Source organism: Chiloscyllium plagiosum, unplaced genomic scaffold, assembly GCF_037043375.1.
Source record: "Chiloscyllium plagiosum isolate Xiang-an unplaced genomic scaffold, Cpla_swu_hap1 HiC_scaffold_44, whole genome shotgun sequence".
Taxonomy (NCBI): Eukaryota; Metazoa; Chordata; class Chondrichthyes; order Orectolobiformes; family Hemiscylliidae; genus Chiloscyllium; species Chiloscyllium plagiosum.
Window position 1 is genome coordinate 2,988,137 of NW_028270182.1, and position 25,868 is coordinate 3,014,004.

General features: G+C 48.4%; 1 protein-coding gene across 1 annotated transcript in view; it reads right to left on the reverse strand.

Annotated features, from left to right (window-relative positions):
• LOC122548040 (disks large homolog 1-like) overlaps positions 1–25,868 on the reverse strand; it is a 501,907-nt gene that overhangs the window by 30,197 nt on the left and 445,842 nt on the right. The window contains exons 6-7 of the mRNA XM_087982835.1: positions 16,277–16,330; positions 14,020–14,070 (exon numbers count right to left, since the gene is read on the reverse strand). Coding sequence (XP_087838961.1) covers positions 14,020–14,070; positions 16,277–16,330 — 105 coding nt within the window. The remainder of the gene's footprint in view (positions 1–14,019; positions 14,071–16,276; positions 16,331–25,868) is intronic.

Sequence of the window (25,868 nt, forward strand, 5' to 3'; positions counted from 1 at the left end):
TGAGTGTGAGGGTGAGAGTGAAGTGCGTGTAAGAGTGATGTGAGTGTGAGAGTGATGTGAGTGTGAGTGAAGTGAGTGTGAGTGAAGTGAGTGTGAGAGTGAAGTGAGTGTGAGAGTGAAGTGAGTGTGAGAGTGAGGGAGTGTGAGAGTGAGGTGAGTGTGAGGGTGAAGTGAGTGCGAGAGTCATGTGAGAGTGAGAGTGAAGTGAGTGTGAGTGTGATGTGAGTGTGAGGGTGAGAGTGAAGTAAGTGTAAGAGTGATGTGAGTGTGAGAGTGATGTGAGTGTGAGAGTGAAGTGAGTGTGAGAGTGAAGTGAGTGTAAGAGTGATGTGAGTGTAAGAGTGATGTGAGAGTGATGTGAGTGTGAGTGAAGTGAGTGTGAGAATGAAATGAGTGTGAGAGTGAAGTGAGAGTGAGGGAGTGTGAGAGTGAGGTGAGTGTGAGGGTGAAGTGAGTGCGAGAGTCATGTGAGAGTGAGAGTGAAGTGAGTGTAAGAGTGATGTGAGTGTGAGAGTGATGTGAGTGTGAGAGTGAAGTGAGTGTGAGAGTGAGGGAGTGTGAGAGTGAAGTGAGTGTGAGGGTGAGAGTGAAGTGAGTGTAAGAGTGATGTGAGTGTGAGAGTGAAGTGAGTGTGAGAGTGAGGGTGTGTGAGAGTGAGGGTGTGTGAGAGTGAGGTGAGTGTGAGGGTGAAGTGAGTGCGAGAGTCATGTGAGAGTGAGAGTGAAGTGAGTGTAAGAGTGATGTGAGTGTGAGAGTGATGTGAGTGTGAGTGAAGTGAGTGTGAGTGATGTGAGTGCGAGAGTGAAGTGAATGTGAGTGAGTGAGTGTGAGAGTGATGTGAGTGTGAGAGTGAAGTGAGTGTGAGAGTGATGTGAGTGTGAGTGAAGTGAGTGTGAGTGAAGTGAGTGTGAGTGAAGTGAGTGTAAGAGTGATGTGAGAGTGAAGTGAGTGTGAGTGAAGTGAGTGTGAGAGTGAAGTGAGCGTGAGAGTGAAGTGAGTGTGAGAGTGAGGGATTGTGAGAGTGAGGTGAGTGTGAGGGCGAAGTGAGTGCGAGAGTCATGTGAGAGTGAGAGTGAAGTGAGTGTAAGAGTGATGTGAGTGTGAGAGTGATGAGTGTGAGAGTGAAGTGAGTGTGAGTGAAGTGAGTGTGAGAGTGAAGTGAGTGTGAGAGTGAAGTGAGTGTGAGAGTGAGGGTGTGTGAGAGTGAGGTGAGTGTGAGGGTGAAGTGAGTGCGAGAGTCATGTGAGAGTGAGAGTGAAGTGAGTGTAAGAGTGATGTGAGTGTGAGAGTGATATGAGTGTGAGTGAAGTGAGTGTGAGTGATGTGAGTGCGAGAGTGAAGTGAATGTGAGTGAGTGAGTGTGAGAGTGATGTGAGTGTGAGAGTGAAGTGAGTGTGAGAGTGATGTGAGTGTGAGTGAAGTGAGTGTGAGTGAAGTGAGTGTGAGTGAAGTGAGTGTAAGAGTGATGTGAGAGTGAAGTGAGTGTGAGTGAAGTGAGTGTGAGAGTGAAGTGAGTGTGAGAGTGAAGTGAGTGTGAGAGTGAGGGATTGTGAGAGTGAGGTGAGTGTGAGGGCGAAGTGAGTGCGAGAGTCATGTGAGAGTGAGAGTGAAGTGAGTGTAAGAGTGATGTGAGTGTGAGAGTGATGAGTGTGAGAGTGAAGTGAGTGTGAGTGAAGTGAGTGTGAGAGTGAAGTGAGTGTGATAGTGAGGGTGTGTGAGAGTGACGTGAGTGTGAGGGTGAAGTGAGTGCGAGAGTCATGTGAGAGTGAGAGTGATGTGAGTGTGAGAGTGATGTGAGTGTGAGAGTGATGTGAGTGTGAGTGAAGTGAGTGTGAGTGATGTGAGTGCGAGTGTGAAGTGAATGTGAGTGAGTGAGTGTGAGAGTGATGTGAGTGTGAGAGTGAAGTGAGTGTGAGAGTGATGTGAGTGTGAGTGAAGTGAGTGTGAGTGAAGTGAGTGTGAGTGTGAGTGAAGTGAGTGTAAGAGTGATGTGAGAGTGAAGTGAGTGTGAGAGTGATGTGAGTGTAAGAGTGATGTGAGTGTGAGTGAAGTGAGCGTGAAAGTGATGTGAGTGTGAGAGTGATGTGAGTGTGAGTGAAGTGTGAGTGATGTGAGTGTGAGAGTGAAGTGAGTGTGAGTGTGAGAGTGAAGTGAGTGTAAGAGTGATGTGAGTGTGAGAGTGAAGTGAATGTGAGAGTGAAGTGAGTGTGAGAGTGAGGGAGTGTGAGAGTGATGTGAGTGTGAGTGTGATGTGAGAGTGAGGGTGAGAGTGAAGTAAGTGTAAGAGTGATGTGAGTGTGAGAGTGATGTGAGTGTGAGAGTGAAGTGAGTGTAAGAGTGATGTGAGTGTGAGAGTGATGTGAGTGTGAATGAAGTGAGTGTGAGTGAAGTGAGTGTGAGAGTGAAGTGAGTGTGAGAGTGAAGTGAGTGTGAGAGTGAGGGAGTGTGAGAGTGAGGTGAGTGTGAGGGTGAAGTGAGTGCGAGAGTCATGTGAGAGTGAGAGTGAAGTGAGTGTGAGTGTGATGTGAGTGTGAGGGTGAGAGTGAAGTAAGTGTAAGAGTGATGTGAGTGTGAGAGTGATGTGAGTGTGAGAGTGATGTGAGTGTGAGAGTGATGTGAGTGTGAGTGAAGTGAGTGTGAGTGATGTGAGTGCGAGAGTGAAGTGAATGTGAGTGAGTGAGTGTGAGAGTGATGTGAGTGTGAGAGTGAAGTGAGTGTGAGAGTGATGTGAGTGTGAGTGAAGTGAGTGTGAGTGAAGTGAGTGTGAGTGTGAGTGAAGTGAGTGTAAGAGTGATGTGAGAGTGAAGTGAGTGTGAGAGTGATGTGAGTGTAAGAGTGATGTGAGTGTGAGTGAAGTGAGCGTGAAAGTGATGTGAGTGTGAGAGTGATGTGAGTGTGAGTGAAGTGTGAGTGATGTGAGTGTGAGAGTGAAGTGAGTGTGAGTGTGAGAGTGAAGTGAGTGTAAGAGTGATGTGAGTGTGAGAGTGAAGTGAATGTGAGAGTGAAGTGAGTGTGAGAGTGAGGGAGTGTGAGAGTGATGTGAGTGTGAGTGTGATGTGAGTGTGAGGGTGAGAGTGAAGTAAGTGTAAGAGTGATGTGAGTGTGAGAGTGATGTGAGTGTGAGAGTGAAGTGAGTGTGAGGGTGAGAGTGAAGTGAGTGTAAGAGTGATGTGAGTGTGAGAGTGATGTGAGTGTGAGTGAAGTGAGTGTGAGTGAAGTGAGTGTGAGAGTGAAGTGAGTGTGAGAGTGAAGTGAGTGTGAGAGTGAGGGAGTGTGAGAGTGAGGTGAGTGTGAGGGTGAAGTGAGTGCGAGAGTCATGTGAGAGTGAGAGTGAAGTGAGTGTGAGTGTGATGTGAGTGTGAGGGTGAGAGTGAAGTAAGTGTAAGAGTGATGTGAGTGTGAGAGTGATGTGAGTGTGAGAGTGAAGTGAGTGTGAGAGTGAAGTGAGTGTAAGAGTGATGTGAGAGTGATGTGAGTGTGAGTGAAGTGAGTGTGAGAATGAAATGAGTGTGAGAGTGAAGTGAGAGTGAGGGAGTGTGAGAGTGAGGTGAGTGTGAGGGTGAAGTGAGTGCGAGAGTCATGTGAGAGTGAGAGTGAAGTGAGTGTAAGAGTGATGTGAGTGTGAGAGTGATGTGAGTGTGAGAGTGAAGTGAGTGTGAGAGTGAGGGAGTGTGAGAGTGATGTGAGTGTGAGTGTGATGTGAGTGTGAGGGTGAGAGTGAAGTAAGTGTAAGAGTGATGTGAGTGTGAGAGTGATGTGAGTGTGAGAGTGAAGTGAGTGTGAGGGTGAGAGTGAAGTGAGTGTAAGAGTGATGTGAGAGTGAGAGTGATGTGAGTGTGAGTGAAGTGAGTGTGAGAGTGAAGTGAGTGTGATAGTGAAGTGAGTGTGAGAGTGAGGGAGTGTGAGAGTGAGGTGAGTGTGAGGGTGAAGTGAGTGCGAGAGTCATGTGAGAGTGAGAGTGAAGTGAGTGTAAGAGTGATGTGAGTGTGAGAGTGATGAGTGTGAGAGTGAAGTGAGTGTGAGTGAAGTGAGTGTGAGAGTGAAGTGAATGTGAGTGAGTGAGTGTGAGAGTGAAGTGAGTGTGAGAGTGATGTGAGTGTGAGTGAAGTGAGTGTGAGTGAAGTGAGTGTGAGTGTGAGTGAAGTGAGTGTAAGAGTGATGTGAGAGTGAAGTGAGTGTGAGTGAAGTGAGTGTGAGAATGAAGTGAGTGTGAGAGTGAGGGAGTGTGAGAGTGAGGTGAGTGTGAGGGCGAAGTGAGTGCGAGAGTCATGTGAGAGTGAGAGTGAAGTGAGTGTAAGAGTGATGTGAGTGTGAGAGTGATGAGTGTGAGAGTGAAGTGAGTGTGAGTGAAGTGAGTGTGAGAGTGAAGTGAGTGTGAGAGTGAGGGTGTGTGAGAGTGAGGTGAGTGTGAGGGTGAAGTGAGTGCGAGAGTCATGTGAGAGTGAGAGTGAAGTGAGTGTAAGAGTGATGTGAGTGTGAGAGTGATGTGAGTGAAGTGAGTGTGAGTGATGTGAGTGCGAGAGTGAAGTGAATGTGAGTGAGTGAGTGTGAGAGTGATGTGAGTGTGAGAGTGAAGTGAGTGTGAGTGAAGTGAGTGTGAGTGAAGTGAGTGTGAGTGTGAGTGAAGTGAGTGTAAGAGTGATGTGAGAGTGAAGTGAGTGTGAGAGTGAAGTGAGTGTGAGTGTGATGTGAGTGTGAGGGTGAGAGTGAAGTAAGTGTAAGAGTGATGTGAGTGTGAGAGTGATGTGAGTGTGAGAGTGATGTGAGTGTGAGAGTGATGTGAGTGTGAGTGAAGTGAGTGTGAGTGATGTGAGTGCGAGAGTGAAGTGAATGTGAGTGAGTGAGTGTGAGAGTGATGTGAGTGTGAGAGTGAAGTGAGTGTGAGAGTGATGTGAGTGTGAGTGAAGTGAGTGTGAGTGAAGTGAGTGTGAGTGTGAGTGAAGTGAGTGTAAGAGTGATGTGAGAGTGAAGTGAGTGTGAGAGTGATGTGAGTGTAAGAGTGATGTGAGTGTGAGTGAAGTGAGCGTGAAAGTGATGTGAGTGTGAGAGTGATGTGAGTGTGAGTGAAGTGTGAGTGATGTGAGTGTGAGAGTGAAGTGAGTGTGAGTGTGAGAGTGAAGTGAGTGTAAGAGTGATGTGAGTGTGAGAGTGAAGTGAATGTGAGAGTGAAGTGAGTGTGAGAGTGAGGGAGTGTGAGAGTGATGTGAGTGTGAGTGTGATGTGAGTGTGAGGGTGAGAGTGAAGTAAGTGTAAGAGTGATGTGAGTGTGAGAGTGATGTGAGTGTGAGAGTGAAGTGAGTGTGAGGGTGAGAGTGAAGTGAGTGTAAGAGTGATGTGAGTGTGAGAGTGATGTGAGTGTGAGTGAAGTGAGTGTGAGTGAAGTGAGTGTGAGAGTGAAGTGAGTGTGAGAGTGAAGTGAGTGTGAGAGTGAGGGAGTGTGAGAGTGAGGTGAGTGTGAGGGTGAAGTGAGTGCGAGAGTCATGTGAGAGTGAGAGTGAAGTGAGTGTGAGTGTGATGTGAGTGTGAGGGTGAGAGTGAAGTAAGTGTAAGCGTGATGTGAGTGTGAGAGTGATGTGAGTGTGAGAGTGAAGTGAGTGTGAGAGTGAAGTGAGTGTAAGAGTGATGTGAGAGTGATGTGAGTGTGAGTGAAGTGAGTGTGAGAATGAAATGAGTGTGAGAGTGAAGTGAGAGTGAGGGAGTGTGAGAGTGAGGTGAGTGTGAGGGTGAAGTGAGTGCGAGAGTCATGTGAGAGTGAGAGTGAAGTGAGTGTAAGAGTGATGTGAGTGTGAGAGTGATGTGAGTGTGAGAGTGAAGTGAGTGTGAGAGTGAGGGAGTGTGAGAGTGATGTGAGTGTGAGTGTGATGTGAGTGTGAGGGTGAGAGTGAAGTAAGTGTAAGAGTGATGTGAGTGTGAGAGTGATGTGAGTGTGAGAGTGAAGTGAGTGTGAGGGTGAGAGTGAAGTGAGTGTAAGAGTGATGTGAGAGTGAGAGTGATGTGAGTGTGAGTGAAGTGAGTGTGAGAGTGAAGTGAGTGTGATAGTGAAGTGAGTGTGAGAGTGAGGGAGTGTGAGAGTGAGGTGAGTGTGAGGGTGAAGTGAGTGCGAGAGTCATGTGAGAGTGAGAGTGAAGTGAGTGTAAGAGTGATGTGAGTGTGAGAGTGATGAGTGTGAGAGTGAAGTGAGTGTGAGTGAAGTGAGTGTGAGAGTGAAGTGAATGTGAGTGAGTGAGTGTGAGAGTGAAGTGAGTGTGAGAGTGATGTGAGTGTGAGTGAAGTGAGTGTGAGTGAAGTGAGTGTGAGTGTGAGTGAAGTGAGTGTAAGAGTGATGTGAGAGTGAAGTGAGTGTGAGTGAAGTGAGTGTGAGAGTGAAGTGAGTGTGAGAGTGAGGGAGTGTGAGAGTGAGGTGAGTGTGAGGGCGAAGTGAGTGCGAGAGTCATGTGAGAGTGAGAGTGAAGTGAGTGTAAGAGTGATGTGAGTGTGAGAGTGATGAGTGTGAGAGTGAAGTGAGTGTGAGTGAAGTGAGTGTGAGAGTGAAGTGAGTGTGAGAGTGAGGGTGTGTGAGAGTGAGGTGAGTGTGAGGGTGAAGTGAGTGCGAGAGTCATGTGAGAGTGAGAGTGAAGTGAGTGTAAGAGTGATGTGAGTGTGAGAGTGATGTGAGTGAAGTGAGTGTGAGTGATGTGAGTGCGAGAGTGAAGTGAATGTGAGTGAGTGAGTGTGAGAGTGATGTGAGTGTGAGAGTGAAGTGAGTGTGAGTGAAGTGAGTGTGAGTGAAGTGAGTGTGAGTGTGAGTGAAGTGAGTGTAAGAGTGATGTGAGAGTGAAGTGAGTGTGAGAGTGATGTGAGTGTAAGAGTGATGTGAGTGTGAGTGAAGTGAGCGTGAGAGTGATGTGGGTGTGAGAGTGATGTGAGTGTGAGTGAAGTGTGAGTGATGTGAGTGTGAGAGTGAAGTGAGTGTGAGTGTGAGAGTGAAGTGAGTGTAAGAGTGATGTGAGTGTGAGAGTGAAGTGAATGTGAGAGTGAAGTGAGTGTGAGAGTGATGTGAGTGTGAGAGTGATGTGAGCGTGAGTGAAGTGTGAGTGATGTGTGTGTGAGTGAAGTGTGTGTGTGAGAGTGAAGTGAGTGTAAGAGTGATGTGAGAGTGATGTGAGTGTGAGAGTGAAGTGAATGTGAGAGTGAAGTGAAGTGAGTGTGAGAGAGAAGTGAGTGTGAGAGTGATGTGAGTGTGAGAGTGAAGTGAATGTGAGAGTGAAGTGAGTGTGAGAGTGAAGTGAGTGTGATGGTGAGAGTGAAGTGAGTGTAAGAGTGATGTGAGTGTGAGAGTGATGTGAGTGAAGTGAGTGTGAGTGAAGTGAGTGTGAGTGATGTGAGTGCGAGAGTGAAGTGAATGTGAGTGAGTGAGTGTGAGAGTGATGTGAGTGTGAGAGTGATGTGAGCGTGAGAGTGATGTGAGCGTGAGTGAAGTGTGAGTGATGTGTGTGTGAGTGAAGTGTGTGTGTGAGAGTGAAGTGAGTGTAGGAGTGATGTGAGAGTGATGTGAGTGTGAGAGTGAAGTGAATGTGAGAGTGAAGTGAGTGTGAGAGTGAAGTGAGTGTGAGGGTGAGAGTGAAGTGAGTGTAAGAGTGATGTGAGTGTGAGAGTGATGTGAGTGAAGTGAGTGTGAGTGAAGTGAGTGTGAGTGATGTGAGTGCGAGAGTGAAGTGAATGTGAGTGAGGGAGTGTGAGAGTGATGTGAGTGTGAGAGTGAAGTGAGTGTGAGAGTGATGTGAGTGTGAGTGAAGTGAGTGTGAGTGTGAGTGAAGTGAGTGTAAGAGTGATGTGAGAGTGAAGTGAGTGTGAGTGAAGTGAGTGTGAGAGTGAAGTGAGTGTGAGAGTGAAGTGAGTGTGAGAGTGAGGTGAGTGTGAGGGTGAGGTGAGTGCGAGAGTCATGTGAGAGTGAGAGTGAAGTGAGTGTAAGAGTGATGTGAGTGTGAGAGTGATGAGTGTGAGAGTGAAGTGAGTGTGAGTGAAGTGAGTGTAAGAGTGATGTGAGTGTGAGAGTGATGAGTGTGAGAGTGAAGTGAGTGTGAGTGAAGTGAGTGTGAGAGTGAAGTGAGTGTGAGAGTGAGGGTGTGTGAGAGTGAGGTGAGTGTGAGGGTGAAGTGAGTGCGAGAGTCATGTGAGAGTGAGAGTGAAGTAAGTGTAAGAGTGATGTGAGTGTGAGTGTGATGTGAGTGTGAGTGAAGTGAGTGTGAGTGATGTGAGTGCGAGAGTGAAGTGAATGTGAGTGAGTGAATGTGAGAGTGATGTGAGTGTGAGTGAAGTGAGTGTGAGAGTGATGTGAGTGTGAGTGATGTGAGTGTGAGTGAAGTGAGTGTGAGTGAAGTGAGTGTGAGTGAAGTGAGTGTGAGTGTGAGTGAAGTGAGTGTAAGAGTGATGTGAGAGTGAAGTGAGTGTGAGAGTGATGTGAGTGTAAGAGTGATGTGAGTGTGAGTGAAGTGAGCGTGAGAGTGATGTGAGTGTGAGAGTGATGTGAGTGTGAGAGTGAAGTGAGTGTGAGTGTGAGAGTGAAGTGAGTGTAAGAGTGATGTGAGTGCGAGAGTGAAGTGAATGTGAGAGTGAAGTGAGTGTGAGAGTGATGTGAGTCTGAGAGTGAAGTGAGTGTGAGAGTGAAGTGAGTGTAAGAGTGATGTGAGAGTGATGTGAGTGTGAGTGAAGTGAGTGTGAGAATGAAATGAGTGTGAGAGTGAACTGAGAGTGAGGGAGTGTGAGAGTGAGGTGAGTGTGAGGGTGAAGTGAGTGCGAGAGTCATGTGAGAGTGAGAGTGAAGTGAGTGTAAGAGTGATGTGAGTGTGAGAGTGAAGTGAGTGTGAGAGTGAAGTGAGTGTGAGAGTGAAGTGAGTGTGAGAGTGAGGGAGTGTGAGAGTGATGTGAGTGTGAGTGTGATGTGAGTGTGAGGGTGAGAGTGAAGTAAGTGTAAGAGTGATGTGAGTGTGAGAGTGATGTGAGTGTGAGAGTGAAGTGAGTGTGAGGGTGAGAGTGAAGTGAGTGTAAGAGTGATGTGAGTGTGAGAGTGATGTGAGTGTGAGTGAAGTGAGTGTGAGTGAAGTGAGTGTGAGATTGAAGTGAGTGTGATAGTGAAGTGAGTGTGAGAGTGAGGGAGTGTGAGAGTGAGGTGAGTGTGAGGGTGAAGTGAGTGCGAGAGTCATGTGAGAGTGAGAGTGAAGTGAGTGTAAGAGTGATGTGAGTGTGAGAGTGAAGAGTGTGAGAGTGAAGTGAGTGTGAGTGAAGTGAGTGTGAGAGTGAAGTGAGTGTGAGAGTGAGGGTGTGTGAGAGTGAGGTGAGTGTGAGTGTGATGTGAGTGTGAGGGTGAGAGTGAAGTAAGTGTAAGAGTGATGTAAGTGTGAGAGTGATGTGAGTGTGAGAGTGAAGTGAGTGTGAGGGTGAGAGTGAAGTGAGTGTAAGAGTGATGTGAGTGTGAGAGTGATGTGAGTGTGAGTGAAGTGAGTGTGAGTGAAGTGAGTGTGAGATTGAAGTGAGTGTGATAGTGAAGTGAGTGTGAGAGTGAGGGAGTGTGAGAGTGAGGTGAGTGTGAGGGTGAAGTGAGTGCGAGAGTCATGTGAGAGTGAGAGTGAAGTGAGTGTAAGAGTGATGTGAGTGTGAGAGTGAAGAGTGTGAGAGTGAAGTGAGTGTGAGTGAAGTGAGTGTGAGAGTGAAGTGAGTGTGAGAGTGAGGGTGTGTGAGAGTGAGGTGAGTGTGAGAGTGAAGTGAGTGTAAGAGTGATGTGAGTGTGAGAGTGATGTGAGTGTGAGTGAAGTGAGTGTGAGTGATGTGAGTGCGAGAGTGAAGTGAATCTGAGTGAGTGAGTGTGAGAGTGATGTGAGAGTGAAGTGAGTGTGAGAGTGATGTGAGTGTGAGTGAAGTGAGTGTGAGTGAAGTGAGTATGAGTGTGAGTGAAGTGAGTGTAAGAGTGATGTGAGAGTGAAGTGAGTGTGAGTGAAGTGAGTGTGAGAGTGAAGTGAGTGTGAGAGTGAGGGAGTGTGAGAGTGAGGTGAGTGTGAGGGCGAAGTGAGTGCGAGAGTCATGTGAGAGTGAGAGTGAAGTGAGTGTAAGAGTGATGTGAGTGTGAGAGTGATGAGTGTGAGAGTGAAGTGAGTGTGAGTGAAGTGAGTGTGAGAGTGAAGTGAGAGTGAGGGTGTGTGAGAGTGAGTGAGTGTGAGGGTGAAGTGAGTGCGAGAGTCATGTGAGAGTGAGAGTGAAGTGAGTGTAAGAGTGATGTGAGTGTGAGAGTGATGTGAGTGTGAGTGAAGTGAGTGTGAGTGATGTGAGTGCGAGAGTGAAGTGAATGTGAGTGAGTGAGTGTGAGAGTGATGTGAGTGTGAGAGTGAAGTGAGTGTGAGAGTGATGTGAGTGTGAGTGAAGTGAGTGTGAGTGAAGTGAGTGTGAGTGAAGTGAGTGTGAGTGTGAGTGAAGTGAGTGTAAGAGTGATGTGAGAGTGAAGTGAGTGTGAGAGTGATGTGAGTGTAAGAGTGATGTGAGTGTGAGTGAAGTGAGCGTGAGAGTGATGTGGGTGTGAGAGTGATGTGAGTGTGAGTGAAGTGTGAGTGATGTGAGTGTGAGAGTGAAGTGAGTGTGAGTGTGAGAGTGAAGTGAGTGTGAGAGTGATGTGAGCGTGAGTGAAGTGTGAGTGATGTGTGTGTGAGTGAAGTGAGTGTGAGTGATGTGAGTGCGAGAGTGAAGTGAATGTGAGAGTGAAGTGAGTGTGAGAGTGATGTGAGTGTGAGAGTGATGTGAGCGTGAGTGAAGTGTGAGTGATATGTGTGTGAGTGAAGTGTGTGTGTGAGAGTGAAGTGAGTGTAAGAGTGATGTGAGAGTGATGTGAGTGTGAGAGTGAAGTGAATGTGAGAGTGAAGTGAGTGTGAGAGTGAAGTGAAGTGAGTGTGAGAGAGAAGTGAGTGTGAGAGTGATGTGAGTGTGAGAGTGAAGTGAGTGTGAGAGTGAAGTGAGTGTGAGGGTGAGAGTGAAGTGAGTGTAAGAGTGATGTGAGTGTGAGAGTGATGTGAGTGAAGTGAGTGTGAGTGAAGTGAGTGTGAGTGATGTGAGTGCGAGAGTGAAGTGAATGTGAGTGAGTGAGTGTGAGAGTGATGTGTGTGTGAGAGTGATGTGAGCGTGAGTGAAGTGTGAGTGATGTGTGTGTGAGTGAAGTGTGTGTGTGAGAGTGAAGTGAGTGTAAGAGTGATGTGAGAGTGATGTGAGTGTGAGAGTGAAGTGAGTGTGAGAGTGAAGTGAGTGTGAGGGTGAGAGTGAAGTGAGTGTAAGAGTGATGTGAGTGTGAGTGAAGTGAGTGTGAGTGAAGTGAGTGTGAGTGATGTGAGTGCGAGAGTGAAGTGAATGTGAGTGAGTGAGTGTGAGAGTGATGTGAGTGTGAGAGTGAAGTGAGTGTGAGAGTGATGTGAGTGAGTGAAGTGAGTGTGAGTGAAGTGAGTGTGAGTGTGAGTGAAGTGAGTGTAAGAGTGATGTCAGAGTGAAGTGAGTGTGAGTGAAGTGAGTGTGAGAGTGAAGTGAGTGTGAGAGTGAGGTGAGTGTGAGGGTGAGGTGAGTGCGAGAGTCATGTGAGAGTGAGAGTGAAGTGAGTGTAAGAGTGATGTGAGTGTGAGAGTGATGAGTGTGAGAGTGAAGTGAGTGTGAGAGTGAAGTGAGTGTGAGAGTGAGGGTGTGTGAGAGTGAGGTGAGTGTGAGGGTGAAGTGAGTTCGAGAGTCATGTGAGAGTGAGAGTGAAGTGAGTGTAAGAGTGATGTGAGTGTGAGAGTGATGTGAGTGTGAGTGAAGTGAGTGTGAGTGATGTGAGTGCGAGAGTGAAGTGAATGTGAGTGAGTGAATGTGAGAGTGATGTGAGTGTGAGAGTGAAGTGAGTGTGAGAGTGATGTGAGTGTGAGTGAAGTGAGTGTGAGTGAAGTGAGTGTGAGTGTGAGTGAAGTGAGTGTAAGAGTGATGTGAGAGTGAAGTGAGTGTGAGAGTGATGTGAGTGTAAGAGTGATGTGAGTGTGAGTGAAGTGAGCGTGAGAGTGATGTGAGTGTGAGAGTGATGTGAGTGTGAGTGTGAGAGTGAAGTGAGTGTAAGAGTGATGTGAGTGTGAGAGTGAAGTGAATGTGAGAGTGAAGTGAGTGTGAGTGTGAGAGTGAAGTGAGTGTAAGAGTGATGTGAGTGTGAGAGTGAAGTGAATGTGAGAGTGAAGTGAGTGTGAGAGTGAGGGAGTGTGAGAGTGATGTGAGTGTGAGTGTGATGTGAGTGTGAGGGTGAGAGTGAAGTAAGTGTAAGAGTGATGTGAGTGTGAGAGTGATGTGAGTGTGAGAGTGAAGTGAGTGTGAGGGTGAGAGTGAAGTGAGTGTAAGAGTGATGTGAGTGTGAGAGTGATGTGAGTGTGAGTGAAGTGAGTGTGAGTGAAGTGAGTGTGAGAGTGAAGTGAGTGTGAGAGTGAGGGAGTGTGAGAGTGAGGTGAGTGTGAGGGTGAAGTGAGTGCGAGAGTCATGTGAGAGTGAGAGTGAAGTGAGTGTGAGTGTGATGTGAGTGTGAGGGTGAGAGTGAAGTAAGTGTAAGAGTGATGTGAGTGTGAGAGTGATGTGAGTGTGAGAGTGAAGTGAGTGTGAGAGTGAAATGAGTGTAAGAGTGATGTGAGAGTGATGTGAGTGTGAGTGAAGTGAGTGTGAGTGAAGTGACTGTGAGAATGAAATGAGTGTGAGAGTGAAGTGAGAGTGAGGGAGTGTGAGAGTGAGGTGAGTGTGAGGGTGAAGTGAGTGCGAGAGTCATGTGAGAGTGAGAGTGAAGTGAGTGTAAGAGTGATGTGAGTGTGAGAGTGAAGTGAGTGTGAGAGTGAGGGAGTGTGAGAGTGATGTGAGTGTGAGAGTGATGTGAGTGTGAGGGTGAGAGTGAAGTAAGTGTAAGAGTGATGTGAGTGTGAGAGTGATGTGAGTGTGAGTGAAGTGAGTGTGAGAGTGAAGTGAGTGTAAGAGTGATGTGAGAGTGATGTGAGTGTGAGTGAAGTGAGTGTGAGAATGAAATGAGTGTGAGTGTGAGAGTGAAGTGAGTGTAAGAGTGATGTGGAAGTGATGTGAGTGTGAGAGTGAAGTGAGTGTGAGAGTGATGTGAGTGTGAGAGTGAAGTGAATGTGAGAGTGAAGTGAGTGTGAGAGTGAAGTGAATCTAAGAGTGAAGTGAATGTGAGAGTGAAGTTAGTGTGAGAGTGAAGTGAGTGTGAGAGTGAAGTGAGTGTGAGAATGATGTGAGTGTGAGAGTGAAGTGAGTGTGAGAATGATGTGAGTGATGTGAGTTTGAGAGTGAAGTGAGTGAGAGTGATGTGAATGTGAGTGAAGTGATTGTGAGTGAAGTGATTGTAAGAGTGAAGTGAATGTGAGAGTGAAGTGAGTGTGAGAGTGAAGTGAGTTTAAGAGTGAAGTGAATGTGAGTGAAGTGTGTGAGAGTGAAGTGAGTGTGAGAGTGATATGAGTGTGAGAGTGAAGTGAGTGAGAGTGATGAGTGTGAGTGAAGTGAATGTGAGAGTGAAGTGAGTGTGAGTGTAAGAGTGATGTAAGAGTGATGTGAGTGTGAGAGTGAAGTGAATGTGAGAGTGAAGTGAGTGTGAGAGTGATGTGAGTGTGAGAGTGATGTGAGTGTGAGAGTGATGTGAGTGTGAGAGGGAGGGAGTGTGAGAGTGAAGTGAGTGTGAGAGTGATGTGAGTGTGAGAGGGAGGGAGTGTGAGAGTGATGTGAGTGTGAGAGTGAAGTGAGTGTGAGTGAAGTGAGTGTAAGAGTGATGATAAAGTGAAGTGAGTGTGAGAGTGAAGTGAGTGTGAGAGTGATGTGAGTGTGAGAGGGAGGGAGTGTGAGAATGAAGTGAGTGTGAGAGTGATGTGAGTGTGAGAGGGAGGGAGTGTGAGACTGAGCTGGGTGTAGGAATCCGAGTGCGAGAGTGTTGTGTGGGGAGTGGATCTCAGTTTCTGATGGCAGTGGGGCAGTGAGGGAATGCTGGAAGGGCACTCAGTTACTTACTCGCTCCAGAGTAATTTCTTCATATTCAATCTCTCCATCGGTTCCATTGATCTGTCAGATAGAAACAGACTGCGTCACACTCATCTTTCCGAGCTCTCGGCTGTACCCAAGGAGAGGCTAGAGAGCTCCTCTTCCACAGAGCCCGGAGCGATATCGAACACAAACACCACCAACAGAAAAAGGGCATCTCGTTCCATCTTTAACCCGACAATATCTCAACCATATCACCCACACCCAGGCTGCTGGAGCAGGTGGGAATAGGACACTTGGCCAAAAGGAATGGACCTCCAAAATCGCAGCTCAAAGCAGCAGCCAGAGGGGGTGGAGAGGGTTACAGAGATAGGGAGGGGGTGTAGGGGCTGGAGGGGGTTACAGAGATAGGGAGGGGGTGTCGGGGATGGAGGGGGTTATAGAGATAGGGAGGAGGTGTAGGGGCTGGAGGGGGTGACAGAGATAGGGAGGAGATGGAGGGGGTTATAGAGATAGGGAGAGATGTAGGGGCTGGAGGGGGTTATAGAGATAGGGAGGGGGTGTAGGGGCTGGAGGGGGTTACAGAGATAGGGAGGGGGTGTAGGGGCTGGAGTGGGTTACACAGATAGGGAGGGGGTGTAGGGGCTGGAAGGGGTTATAGAGATAGGGAGGGGGTGTCAGGGATGGAGGGGGTTATAGAAATAGGGAGGGGGTGTCGGGGATGGAGGGAGTTACAGAGATAGGGAGGGGTGTAGGGGCTGGAGGGGGTTATAGAGATAGGGAGGGGGTGTGGGGGCTGGAGGGGGTTACAGAGATAGGGAGGGGGTGTCAGGGATGGAGGGGATTACAGAGATAGGGAGGGGTGTAGGGACTGGAGTGAATTACAGAGATAAGGAGGGGGTGTAGGGGCTGGAGGGGATTATAGAGATAGGGAGGGGGTGAAGGGGCTGGAGGGAATTACAGAGATAGGGAGGTGGTGTCGGAGCTGGAAGGGGTTATAGAGGTTGGGAGGGGTGTAGGTTGCTGGAGGGGGTTACAGAGATAGGGAGGGGTTGTAGGGGCAGAAGGGGGCTACAGAGATAGGGAGGGGGTGTAGGGGCTGGAGGAGGTTACAGAGATAGGGAGGGGTTTATAGAGATAGGGAGGGGGTATAGGGGTTAGAGGGGGTTGCAGAGATAGGAAGGGGGTTTAAGGGCTGGAGGGGATTACAGAGATAGGGAGGGGGTGTAGGGGCTGGAGGGGGTTACAAAGATAGGGAGGGGGTGTTGGGGATGGAGGGGGTTACAGAGATAGGGAGGGGGTGTAGGGGCTGGAAGGGATTACAGAGATAGGGAGGGGGTGTAGGGGCTGGCTGGGTTTACAGGGATAGGGAGGGGGTATAGGGGCTGGAGGGGGTTACAGAGATAGGGAGGGGGTGTAGGTGCTGGAGGGGGTTACAGAGATAGGGAGGGGGTGTAGAGGCTGGAGGGTGTTACAGAGATAGGGAGGGGGTGTAGGGGCTGGAGGGGGTTACAGTGATAGGGACGGGGTGTAGGGGCTGGAGGGGGTTACAGTGATAGGGAGGGGGTGTCGGGGCTGGAGGGTGTTACAGAGATAGGGAGGGGGTGTAGGGGCTGGAGGGAGTTACATAGATAGGGAAGGGGTGTAGTGGATGGAGGGGGTTACAGAGCTAGGGAGGCGGTTATAGAGATGGGGAGAGGGTTACAAAGATAGGGAGGGTGTGTAGGGGATGGAGGGGGAAACTGAGATAGGGAGGAGGTTTAGGGGCTGGACGGGGTTATAGAGACAGGGAGGGTGTAGGGACTGGAGGGGGTTACAGAGATAGGGAGGGTGTGTCGGGGCTGGAGGGGGTTACAGAGATAGGGAGGGTGTGTCGGGGCTGGAGGGGGTTACAGAGATAGGGAGGGGGTGTCGGGGCTGGAGGGGGTTACAGAGATAGGGAGGTGTTGAAAGCCCAGAGAGATGTGAACACCATGGTGAGGATTATCAAACTGCAGTCCCACTGGGCCTGGTCACAGCGAACATGTCTCTATTTCTCCATTTGGCCAACTCGGTGACACTGCTCTGGGAGGGTCAGCTATGCTGAGGTTTCTTTCTGGAGCGAACCTCGATTCCAATCCTGTGCCAATCGGTGACCAATCAAACGGTCTGTGACCTCAGCACTGGGATTAGGAACTGTCCCCTCCTGAAGTGAGCATGCTGGGATAGGATTCCTGCACTAACATGCATGTGTTCAAACATAGCAAGACCCAGACATTCCGGCATTGGTCTGACCAAGTGGACTTACGTAAGGGGGTGCCTCCAGGTTCTCTGTGTTCACGATCACTGGGGGTGAGTTAGCCTGAGGAAAGAGATCAGAGACATCACGTCAGAGATGAACCTCTCTCAGGGAAAATCAGCACCATCATGGACACGAAGCTTCAGACTGGAGAGCTCTCGGGGGACAGTGGTGCTGTAGCAATATCACCAGCCGCATAGTCCGGCAGATACTCTGCCAACACAGCAAGAGATTGCTGGAGAAACTCAGCAGCTCTAGCAGCATGTACCGACACAGAAAGCACACAGTTAAGGTCTCAGGTCCAGTGGCCCTTCTTCAGAACAGGCAACACAGATTCAAATGCCGTCCACAAGACCTCAGCAGAACATAAATGCAATTCATAACATCTGGGATTGAAAGCTAGTCCCAGAGATCGGAACCACAGAACTATTTTGCTTCACTGATGATCCTCAGGTCAGGAATTCTGGCTCCTTTATCCGGTCTGGCCTGGACGTGATTCCAGACCCACAGCAGTGTGGTTCAGGTTTCAATCCCCTCTGAAAATGCCCAGGTACATCACACAGTTCAGGGACAGTGAGGAAATCAACATCCCACAGAAAGAATGAAGGCTCACCTCCCAGAATCATCCAACTATTTGTTGGTGATGGTCAGACAGACAGACAGACAGAGAGAGGGACAAGTCAGCAATCAAGAGGAATGGGAAGTTTATGATATCTGGTTATTCTGTGGAGCTGAATTTCCTGTTCTCACGTGACTGCAAGATAACTTTGCTCTGGCACAGTACAACAAAGAATCTGGAGTGGGCGAAAGTTGAGCACAGCTGACCCACATCCTGCTTTTAACACCTATTTCACATCTATATCTCTCCTCTATTACTATTAGCACTCCCATTGCCTTTTGCTCTGGAGCACCATCACCATGTTTTCCTCATCTCCCTCCGTCAACAACTTAAGAACATTATCTCGCCCTCTTTCACTCAGAGCCGATTGGAATCATTAACTCTGTTTCTTTCTCACAGATGCCGTCGAATCTGCTGAGTTCATCCAGCACTTTCTGTGAATGTATTTTTTTCATTTCAGATCTCCAGCACCCGCAGTACTTTTGCTATTGAGAGTTTTCCCCAATGCCAACATCTGTCCCTCGACTGATGTCACATCCACTTGTGAATGTAATCATGGAGGATTTTAAGTGGGACACATTTTTGGATAGGAGCCAATGTGAAAAAGCAGCAAATGATACCTGGATCTCAGGGGATTAGTTTATGGGGAGAGATGATACAAACAAGGCCCCATTTTCTCTTGAATTTAGCCTTCAAGATATTCACAGGAAAAGACGGGGTGGATAAAGATAAACTATTTCCACTGATAGGGGGTTCTTGAACAAGAGGCATAGTCTGTGCATTAGGGCCAGACCATTCAGGAGAGATGTTAGGAAGCCTTTCTGCACACACAAACGATGGCAGAGGTTTGGAACTCTCGTTCACAAACTGCAATGGATGCTGGATCCGTTATTAATTTTAAATCAGAGATCAATACATGCTTGCTAAACAAGGATATTAAGCGATATGGGCCCAAGGCAGGTTAATGGAGTTAGACCAGATCGACGATGATCTTATTGAATGGCAGAACAGGCGAGAAGGGCTGAATGGCCTGTTCCTGCTCCGATATTCACAGCAAGTGGAAACACAGGGGTAGGGGCTTTGGATGACCTTGTGTTTACAGGAGATAGATACTCTGTCACATACACACTCATACTCAAGCAAACAGCCCTCTCATACACACACTCACACAGAAGCACACTCTCACACACATTCACAGACACATTCTCATAAACACACACAGGGAGACACACAGACTCTCACACTCACTCACACAGATACACACACACAGGGAGACACACAGACTCTCACACTCACTCACACAGATACACACACACAGGGAGACACACAGACTCTCACACTCACTCACACAGATACACACACACAGGGAGACACACAGACTCTCACACTCACACACAGATACACACACACAGGGAGACACACAGACTCTCACACTCACTCACACAGATACACACACACAGGGAGACATACAGACTCTCACACTCACTCACACAGATACACACACAGGGAGACACACAAACTCTCACACTCACTCACACAGATACACACACACAGGGAGACACTCAGATTGTCACACTCATTCACACACAGGGAGACACACAGACTCACTCATTCACACACTGGGAGACACTCACAGATTCTCACACTCACTCACACACAGATACACACACACAGGGAGACACTCACAGACTCTCACACTCACACACAAATACACACACACAGGGAGACACACAGACTCTCACACTCACACACAAATAAACACACAGGGAGACACACAGACTCTCACACTCACTCACACAGATACACACACACAGGGAGACACACAGACTCTCACACTCACTCACACACAGATGCACACACACAGGGAGACACACAGACTCTCACACTCACTCACACACAGATACACACACACACAGGGAGACACAGACTCTCACACTCACTCACACACAGATACACACACACAGGGAGACACACAGATTCTCACACACACACACGCAGATACACACAGGCTCTCATATTCACACACACACAGATACACACACACAGGGAGACACACAGACTCTCACACTCACACACAGATACACACAGGCTCTCATATTCACTCACAAACACAGATACACACACACAGGGAGACACTCACAGATTCTCACACTCACACACAGGGAGACACACAGACTCACTCACTCACACGCAGATACACACACACAGGGAGACACTCACAGATTCTCACACTCACACACAGGGAGACACACAGACTCACTCACTCACACACACAGATACACACACATGGAGACACACAGACTCTCACACTCACTCACACACAGATATACACACACAGAGAGTCACTCACAGACTCTCACTCACTCACTCACACAGATACACACACATAGGGAGACACTCACAGACTCTCATGCTCACTCACACAAATACACACACACAGGGAGACACAGATTCTCACACACACACACGCAGATACACACAGGCTCTCATATTCACTCACACACACAGATACACACACACAGGGAGACACAGAGACTCTCACACTCACACACAGATACACACAGGCTCTCATATTCACTCACACACACAGATACACACACAGGGAGTCACTCACAGACTCTCACTCACTCACTCACACAGATACACACACACAGGGGAACACACAGACTCTCATGCTCACTCGCACAAATACACACACACAGGGAGACACACAGACTCTCACACTCACAAACACAGGGAGACACACAGACTCACTCACTCACACGCAGATACACACACACAGGGAGACACTCACAGATTCTCACACTCACACACAGGGAGACACACAGACTCACTCACTCACACACACAGATACACACATAAATGGAGACACACAGACTCTCACACTCACTCACACAAATACACACACACAGGGAGACACACAGACTCTCACACTCACTCACACACAGATATACACACACAGGGAGTCACTCACAGACTCTCACTCACTCACTCACACAGATACACACACATAGGGAGACACTCACAGACTCTCATGCTCACTCACACAAATACACACACACAGGGAGACACACAGACTCTCACACTCACTCACTTACACAGATACACACACACAGGGAAACACACAGACTCTCACTCACTCACACACAGATAGACACTCACAGACTCTCACACTCACAGATACACTCACACACAAGGAGACACTCACAGACTCTCATATTCACTCACACACACAGATACACACACATAGGGAGACACACAGACTCTCACACTCACTCACTTACACAGATACACACACAGGGAGACACACAGAATCCCACACTCACTCACACACAGATACACACACACAGGGGAACACACAGACTCTCACACTCACTCACACACAGATACACACACACACACTCTCACACTCACAGATACACACACACAAGGAGACACTCACAGACTCTCATATTCACTCACACACACAGATACACACACACAGGGAGACACTCAGACTCTCTCTCACACACAGATACACACACACAGGGAGACACACAGAATCTCACACTCACTCACACACAGATACACACACACAGACTCTCACACTCACAAATACACTCACACACAAGGAGACACTCAGAGACTCTCATATTCACTCACACACACAGATACACACACACAGGGAGACACTCAGACTCTCTCTCACACACAGATACACACACACAGGGAGATACTCAGACTCACACACACACAGATACACACACACAGGGAGATACTCACAGACTCTCACACTCACAGATACACACACACAAGGAGACACTCACAGACTCTCATATTCACTCACACACACACAGATACAGACACACAGGGAGACACTCACAGACTCTCACACTCACTCACACACAGATACACACACACAGGGAGACACACAGACTCTCACACTCATTCACACACAGATACACACACACAGGGAGAGACACAGATTCTCACACTCACTCACACACAGATACACACACACGGAGACACTCACAGACTCACACTCACTCACTCACTCACACAGATACACACACACACAGGGAGACACTCACAGACTCTCACACTCACTCACTTACACAGATACACACACACAGGGAGACACACAGACTCTGACACTCACTCACACACAGATACACACACACAGGGACAACACTCACAGGCTCTCACACACACACACACACACACACAGGGAGACACACAGATACACACACACAGGGAGACACTCACAGATTCTCACACTCATTCACACACAGGGAGACACACAGACTCACTCATTCACACACTGGGAGACACTCACAGATTCTCACACTCACTCACACACATACACACACACAGGGAGACACACAGACTCTGACACTCACTCACACACAGATACACACACACAGGGACAACACTCACAGGCTCTCACACACACACACACACAGGGAGACACACAGACTCACGCAGATACACACACACAGGGAGACACTCACAGATTCTCACACTCATTCACACAGATACACACACACAGGGAGACACTCACAGACTCTCACACTCACACACACAGATACACACACAGGGAGACACTCACAGACTCTCACACTCACTCACTTACACAGATACACACACACAGGGAGACACACAGACTCTCACACTCACTCACACAGATACACACACACAGGGAAACACACAGACTCTCACACTCACTCACACACAAATACACACACAGGGAGACACACAGACTCTCACACTCGCTCACAAACAGATACACACACACAGGGAAACACACAGACTCTCACACTCATTCACACACAGATACACACACACAGGGAGAGACACAGATTCTCACACTCACTCACACACAGATACACACACACAGGGAGACACTCACAGACTCTCACACTCACTCACTCACTCACACAGATACACACACACACAGGGAGACACTCACAGACTCTGACACTCACTCATACACAGATACACACACACAGGGACAACACTCACAGGCTCTCACACACACACACACACACACACACAGGGAGACACACAGACTAACACAGATACACACACACAGGGAGACACTCACAGATTCTCACACTCATTCACACACAGGGAGACACACAGACTCACTCATTCACACACTGGGAGACACTCACAGATTCTCACACTCACTCACACACAGATACACACACACAGGGAGACACACAGACTCTGACACTCACTCACACACAGATACACACACACAGGGACAACACTCACAGGCTCTCACACACACACACACACACAGGGAGACACACAGACTCACACAGATACACACACACAGGCAGACACTCACAGATTCTCACACTCATTCACACACAGGGAGACACACAGACTCACTCATTCACACACTGGGAGACACTCACAGATTCTCACACTCACTCACACACAGATACACACACACAGGGAGACACTCACAGACTCTCACACTCACACACAAATACACACACACAGGGAGACACACAGACTCTCACACTCACTCACACAAATAAACACACACAGGGAGACACACAGACTCTCACACTCACTCACTCAGATACACACACACAGGGAGACACACGGACTCTCACACTCACTCACACACAGATGCACACACACAGGGAGACACACAGACTCTCACACTCACTCACAAACAGATACACACACACACACACACAGGGAGACACAGACTCTCACACTCACTCACACACAGATACACACACACAGGGAGACACACAGATTCTCACACACACACACGCAGATACACACAGGCTCTCATATTCACTCACACACACAGATACACACACACAGGGAGACACACAGACTCTCACACTCACACACAGATACACACAGGCTCTCATATTCACTCACACACACAGATACACACACACAGGGAGACACTCACAGACTCTCACACTCACAAACACAGGGAGACACACAGACTCACTCACTCACACGCAGATACACACACACAGGGAGACACTCACAGATTCTCACACTCACACACAGGGAGACACAGACTCACTCACTCACACACACAGATACACACACACATGGAGACACACAGACTCTCACACTCACTCACACACAGATATACACACACAGAGAGTCACTCACAGACTCTCACTCACTCACTCACACAGATACACACACATAGGGAGACACTCACAGACTCTCACACTCACTCACACAGATACACACACACAGGGAGACACACAGACTCTCACACTCACTCACACAGATACACACACACAGGGAGACACACAGACTCTCACACTCACTCATACAAATACACACACACAGGGAGAGACACAGACTCTCACACTCACTCACACACAGATACACACACACAGGGAGACACTCACACTCACTCACTTACACAGATACACACACACAGGGAAACACACAGACTCTCACTCACTCACACAGATAGACACTCACAGACTCTCACACTCACAGATACACCCACACACAAGGAGACACTCACAGACTCTCATATTCACTCACACACACAGATACACACACATAGGGAGACACACAGACTCTCACACTCACTCACTTACACAGATACACACACAGGGAGACACACAGACTCTCACACTCACTCACACACAGATACACACACACAGGGAGAAACACAGACTCTCACACTCACTCACACACAGATACACACACAGGGAGACACTCACAGACTCTCACACTCACAGATACACCCACCCACAAGGAGACACTCACAGACTCTCATATTCACTCACACACACAGATACACACACACAGGGAGACACTCAGACTCTCTCACACACACACAGATACACACACAGGGAGGTACTCACAGACTCTCACACTCACTCACTCACACAGATACACACACAGGAAGAGACACAGACTCTCATACACTCACTCACACAGATACACACACACAGGGAGACACTCACAGACTCTCACACTCGCTCACTCACACACAGATACACACACACACAGGGAGACACTCAGACTCTCACACTCACTCATTCACACACAGATACACACACAGGGAGACACACACTCTCACACTCAGATACACACACAGCGAGACTTTCACAGACTCTCACACTCACTCACACAGACACATACACACACATAGACACACAAATACACCAACACATACACACACAAGCACTCTCACTCACATAAACTCTAAAACATACACACAGGCACACACACGCACACGCTCAGACATACACAAATAGACACACATACACAGACACACACGCACACATAGACACACACAGACATACACACAAACACACACACATAAACACAGAGATTCAGGTGTCCAGTCTCTGGATCCCACCTTGCTGTCACAGAGAGCTGATATTGAAATGGCATCGAGCAGAAATGTGTGAAATCTGCTCACAAGGAGCTGATGGATAAGGCAGGCTCCTTTAAGAGAAAACAATGGCTGTGTTCCCTTGTATATTTTTATATCATCTTTCTAAAGCTGTTCACTCAATTATTCAAGAGAACCAGAGGAAACAAAGTGTTCTCATTCCTCCTGCTGTGACAGGGTGAGTGGTGATTGGAAGACTTGGTCTTGTCATACTCACCTACCCTATTATTATGCAGTTCTCACTTTTTAATCAAACACAACATCAGCTGTTGATGAAAATTACGACCTGCCAAGGTTCAGTGCAGATGCTGGGAAATTCATTGTTGTTTCTTGTGTTCTGCAGAGAAATCCAACCCCCAGCTCCCCACACGCAGCTTCTGGCAATTTGACAACTCATGAGGTAATTTAAAACTTACATGTCCCCCAGATCCCAGAAACAGTCCCTCAACTATCTTCCTCACACTCCTGCATCTCAGCAGGTCGCTCTAACTGTCTTCCTAAACTCCTGTATCTGGGAGGTCTCTCTCACCCCCCCCCCCTCTCTCTCACACACACACACACCTGTATCTGGGAGGTCTCTCTCACTCCCCCCCCATCACACACACTCCCATATCTGGGGACGTCTTTCTAAACCCCCCTCTCTCTCATACTCTTGTATCTGGGGAGGTCTCTCTCACCCCCTCTCTCTCACACTCCTGTATATGAGGAGGTCTCTCTCACACTCCTGTATCTGGGGAGGTCTCTCTCACCCCCTCTCTCACACTCCTGTATCTGGGGAGATCTCTCTCACCCCTTCTCTCTCTCAAACACTCCTGTATCTGAGGACGTCTCTCTCACCCCTCTCTTTCTCTCTCTCTCAGACTCCTGTAGCTGCATGATGTACAATTGAGCTGCCAGGAGGGGGTAGCTTTCAGATTAAACCAGGATCTCATCTCCCCAGGCACTCTGGGGCTCACGAGACCCATGGCTGCTGAGTTGAAGGAGGTGGGAAGCCTTCTCCTCACTGTGGTGGTGTTAATATTCATCACGCCCAACACGCCCACTGCTGATGATCCCATTGCTGCTGTTGGGATGTGGCTGGTAGTACAATTGGCTGCTAATTCAATTGCAACATCGAGGGGCCCTCCACAGGTTTCTTTCTGACTGTGAGATTCTGAGGGGAATCCTGGACTGGTCAGAAGTACCAGAGAAATGCAAGTCCCTTTTGAACCTTTCCAGAGCCAGTAGATCCCTCCTGCTGGTGTGCCAGTGTGGATGGTGTAGAAGGAGCATGTCAGTGCCGTCCTGAACCCAGCAGGCCCTGGCAGCATGAGGGGACGGTTTCACTGATGGTGGATCGATTGGAATTCATGCCAACATTGGAACTGGGAGCATACCGTTGGCTGACAGTGTCAGACCCTCCCTCCTGCTGTCTAAATTATTGGAGGCTTTGTAAATCCATGACTCTGCCTTTCAACAGGGTCATGCTGATCCAACATTCCTCACGTTCACTATCCTGCCCTTTTCCCATCATTCCTGCCTTTAATTCCCTGATTGATCAAGAATCTAGTAACTCGGCCTTAAATAGACATAAAGACTCAATGAGTGGCACGGTGTCT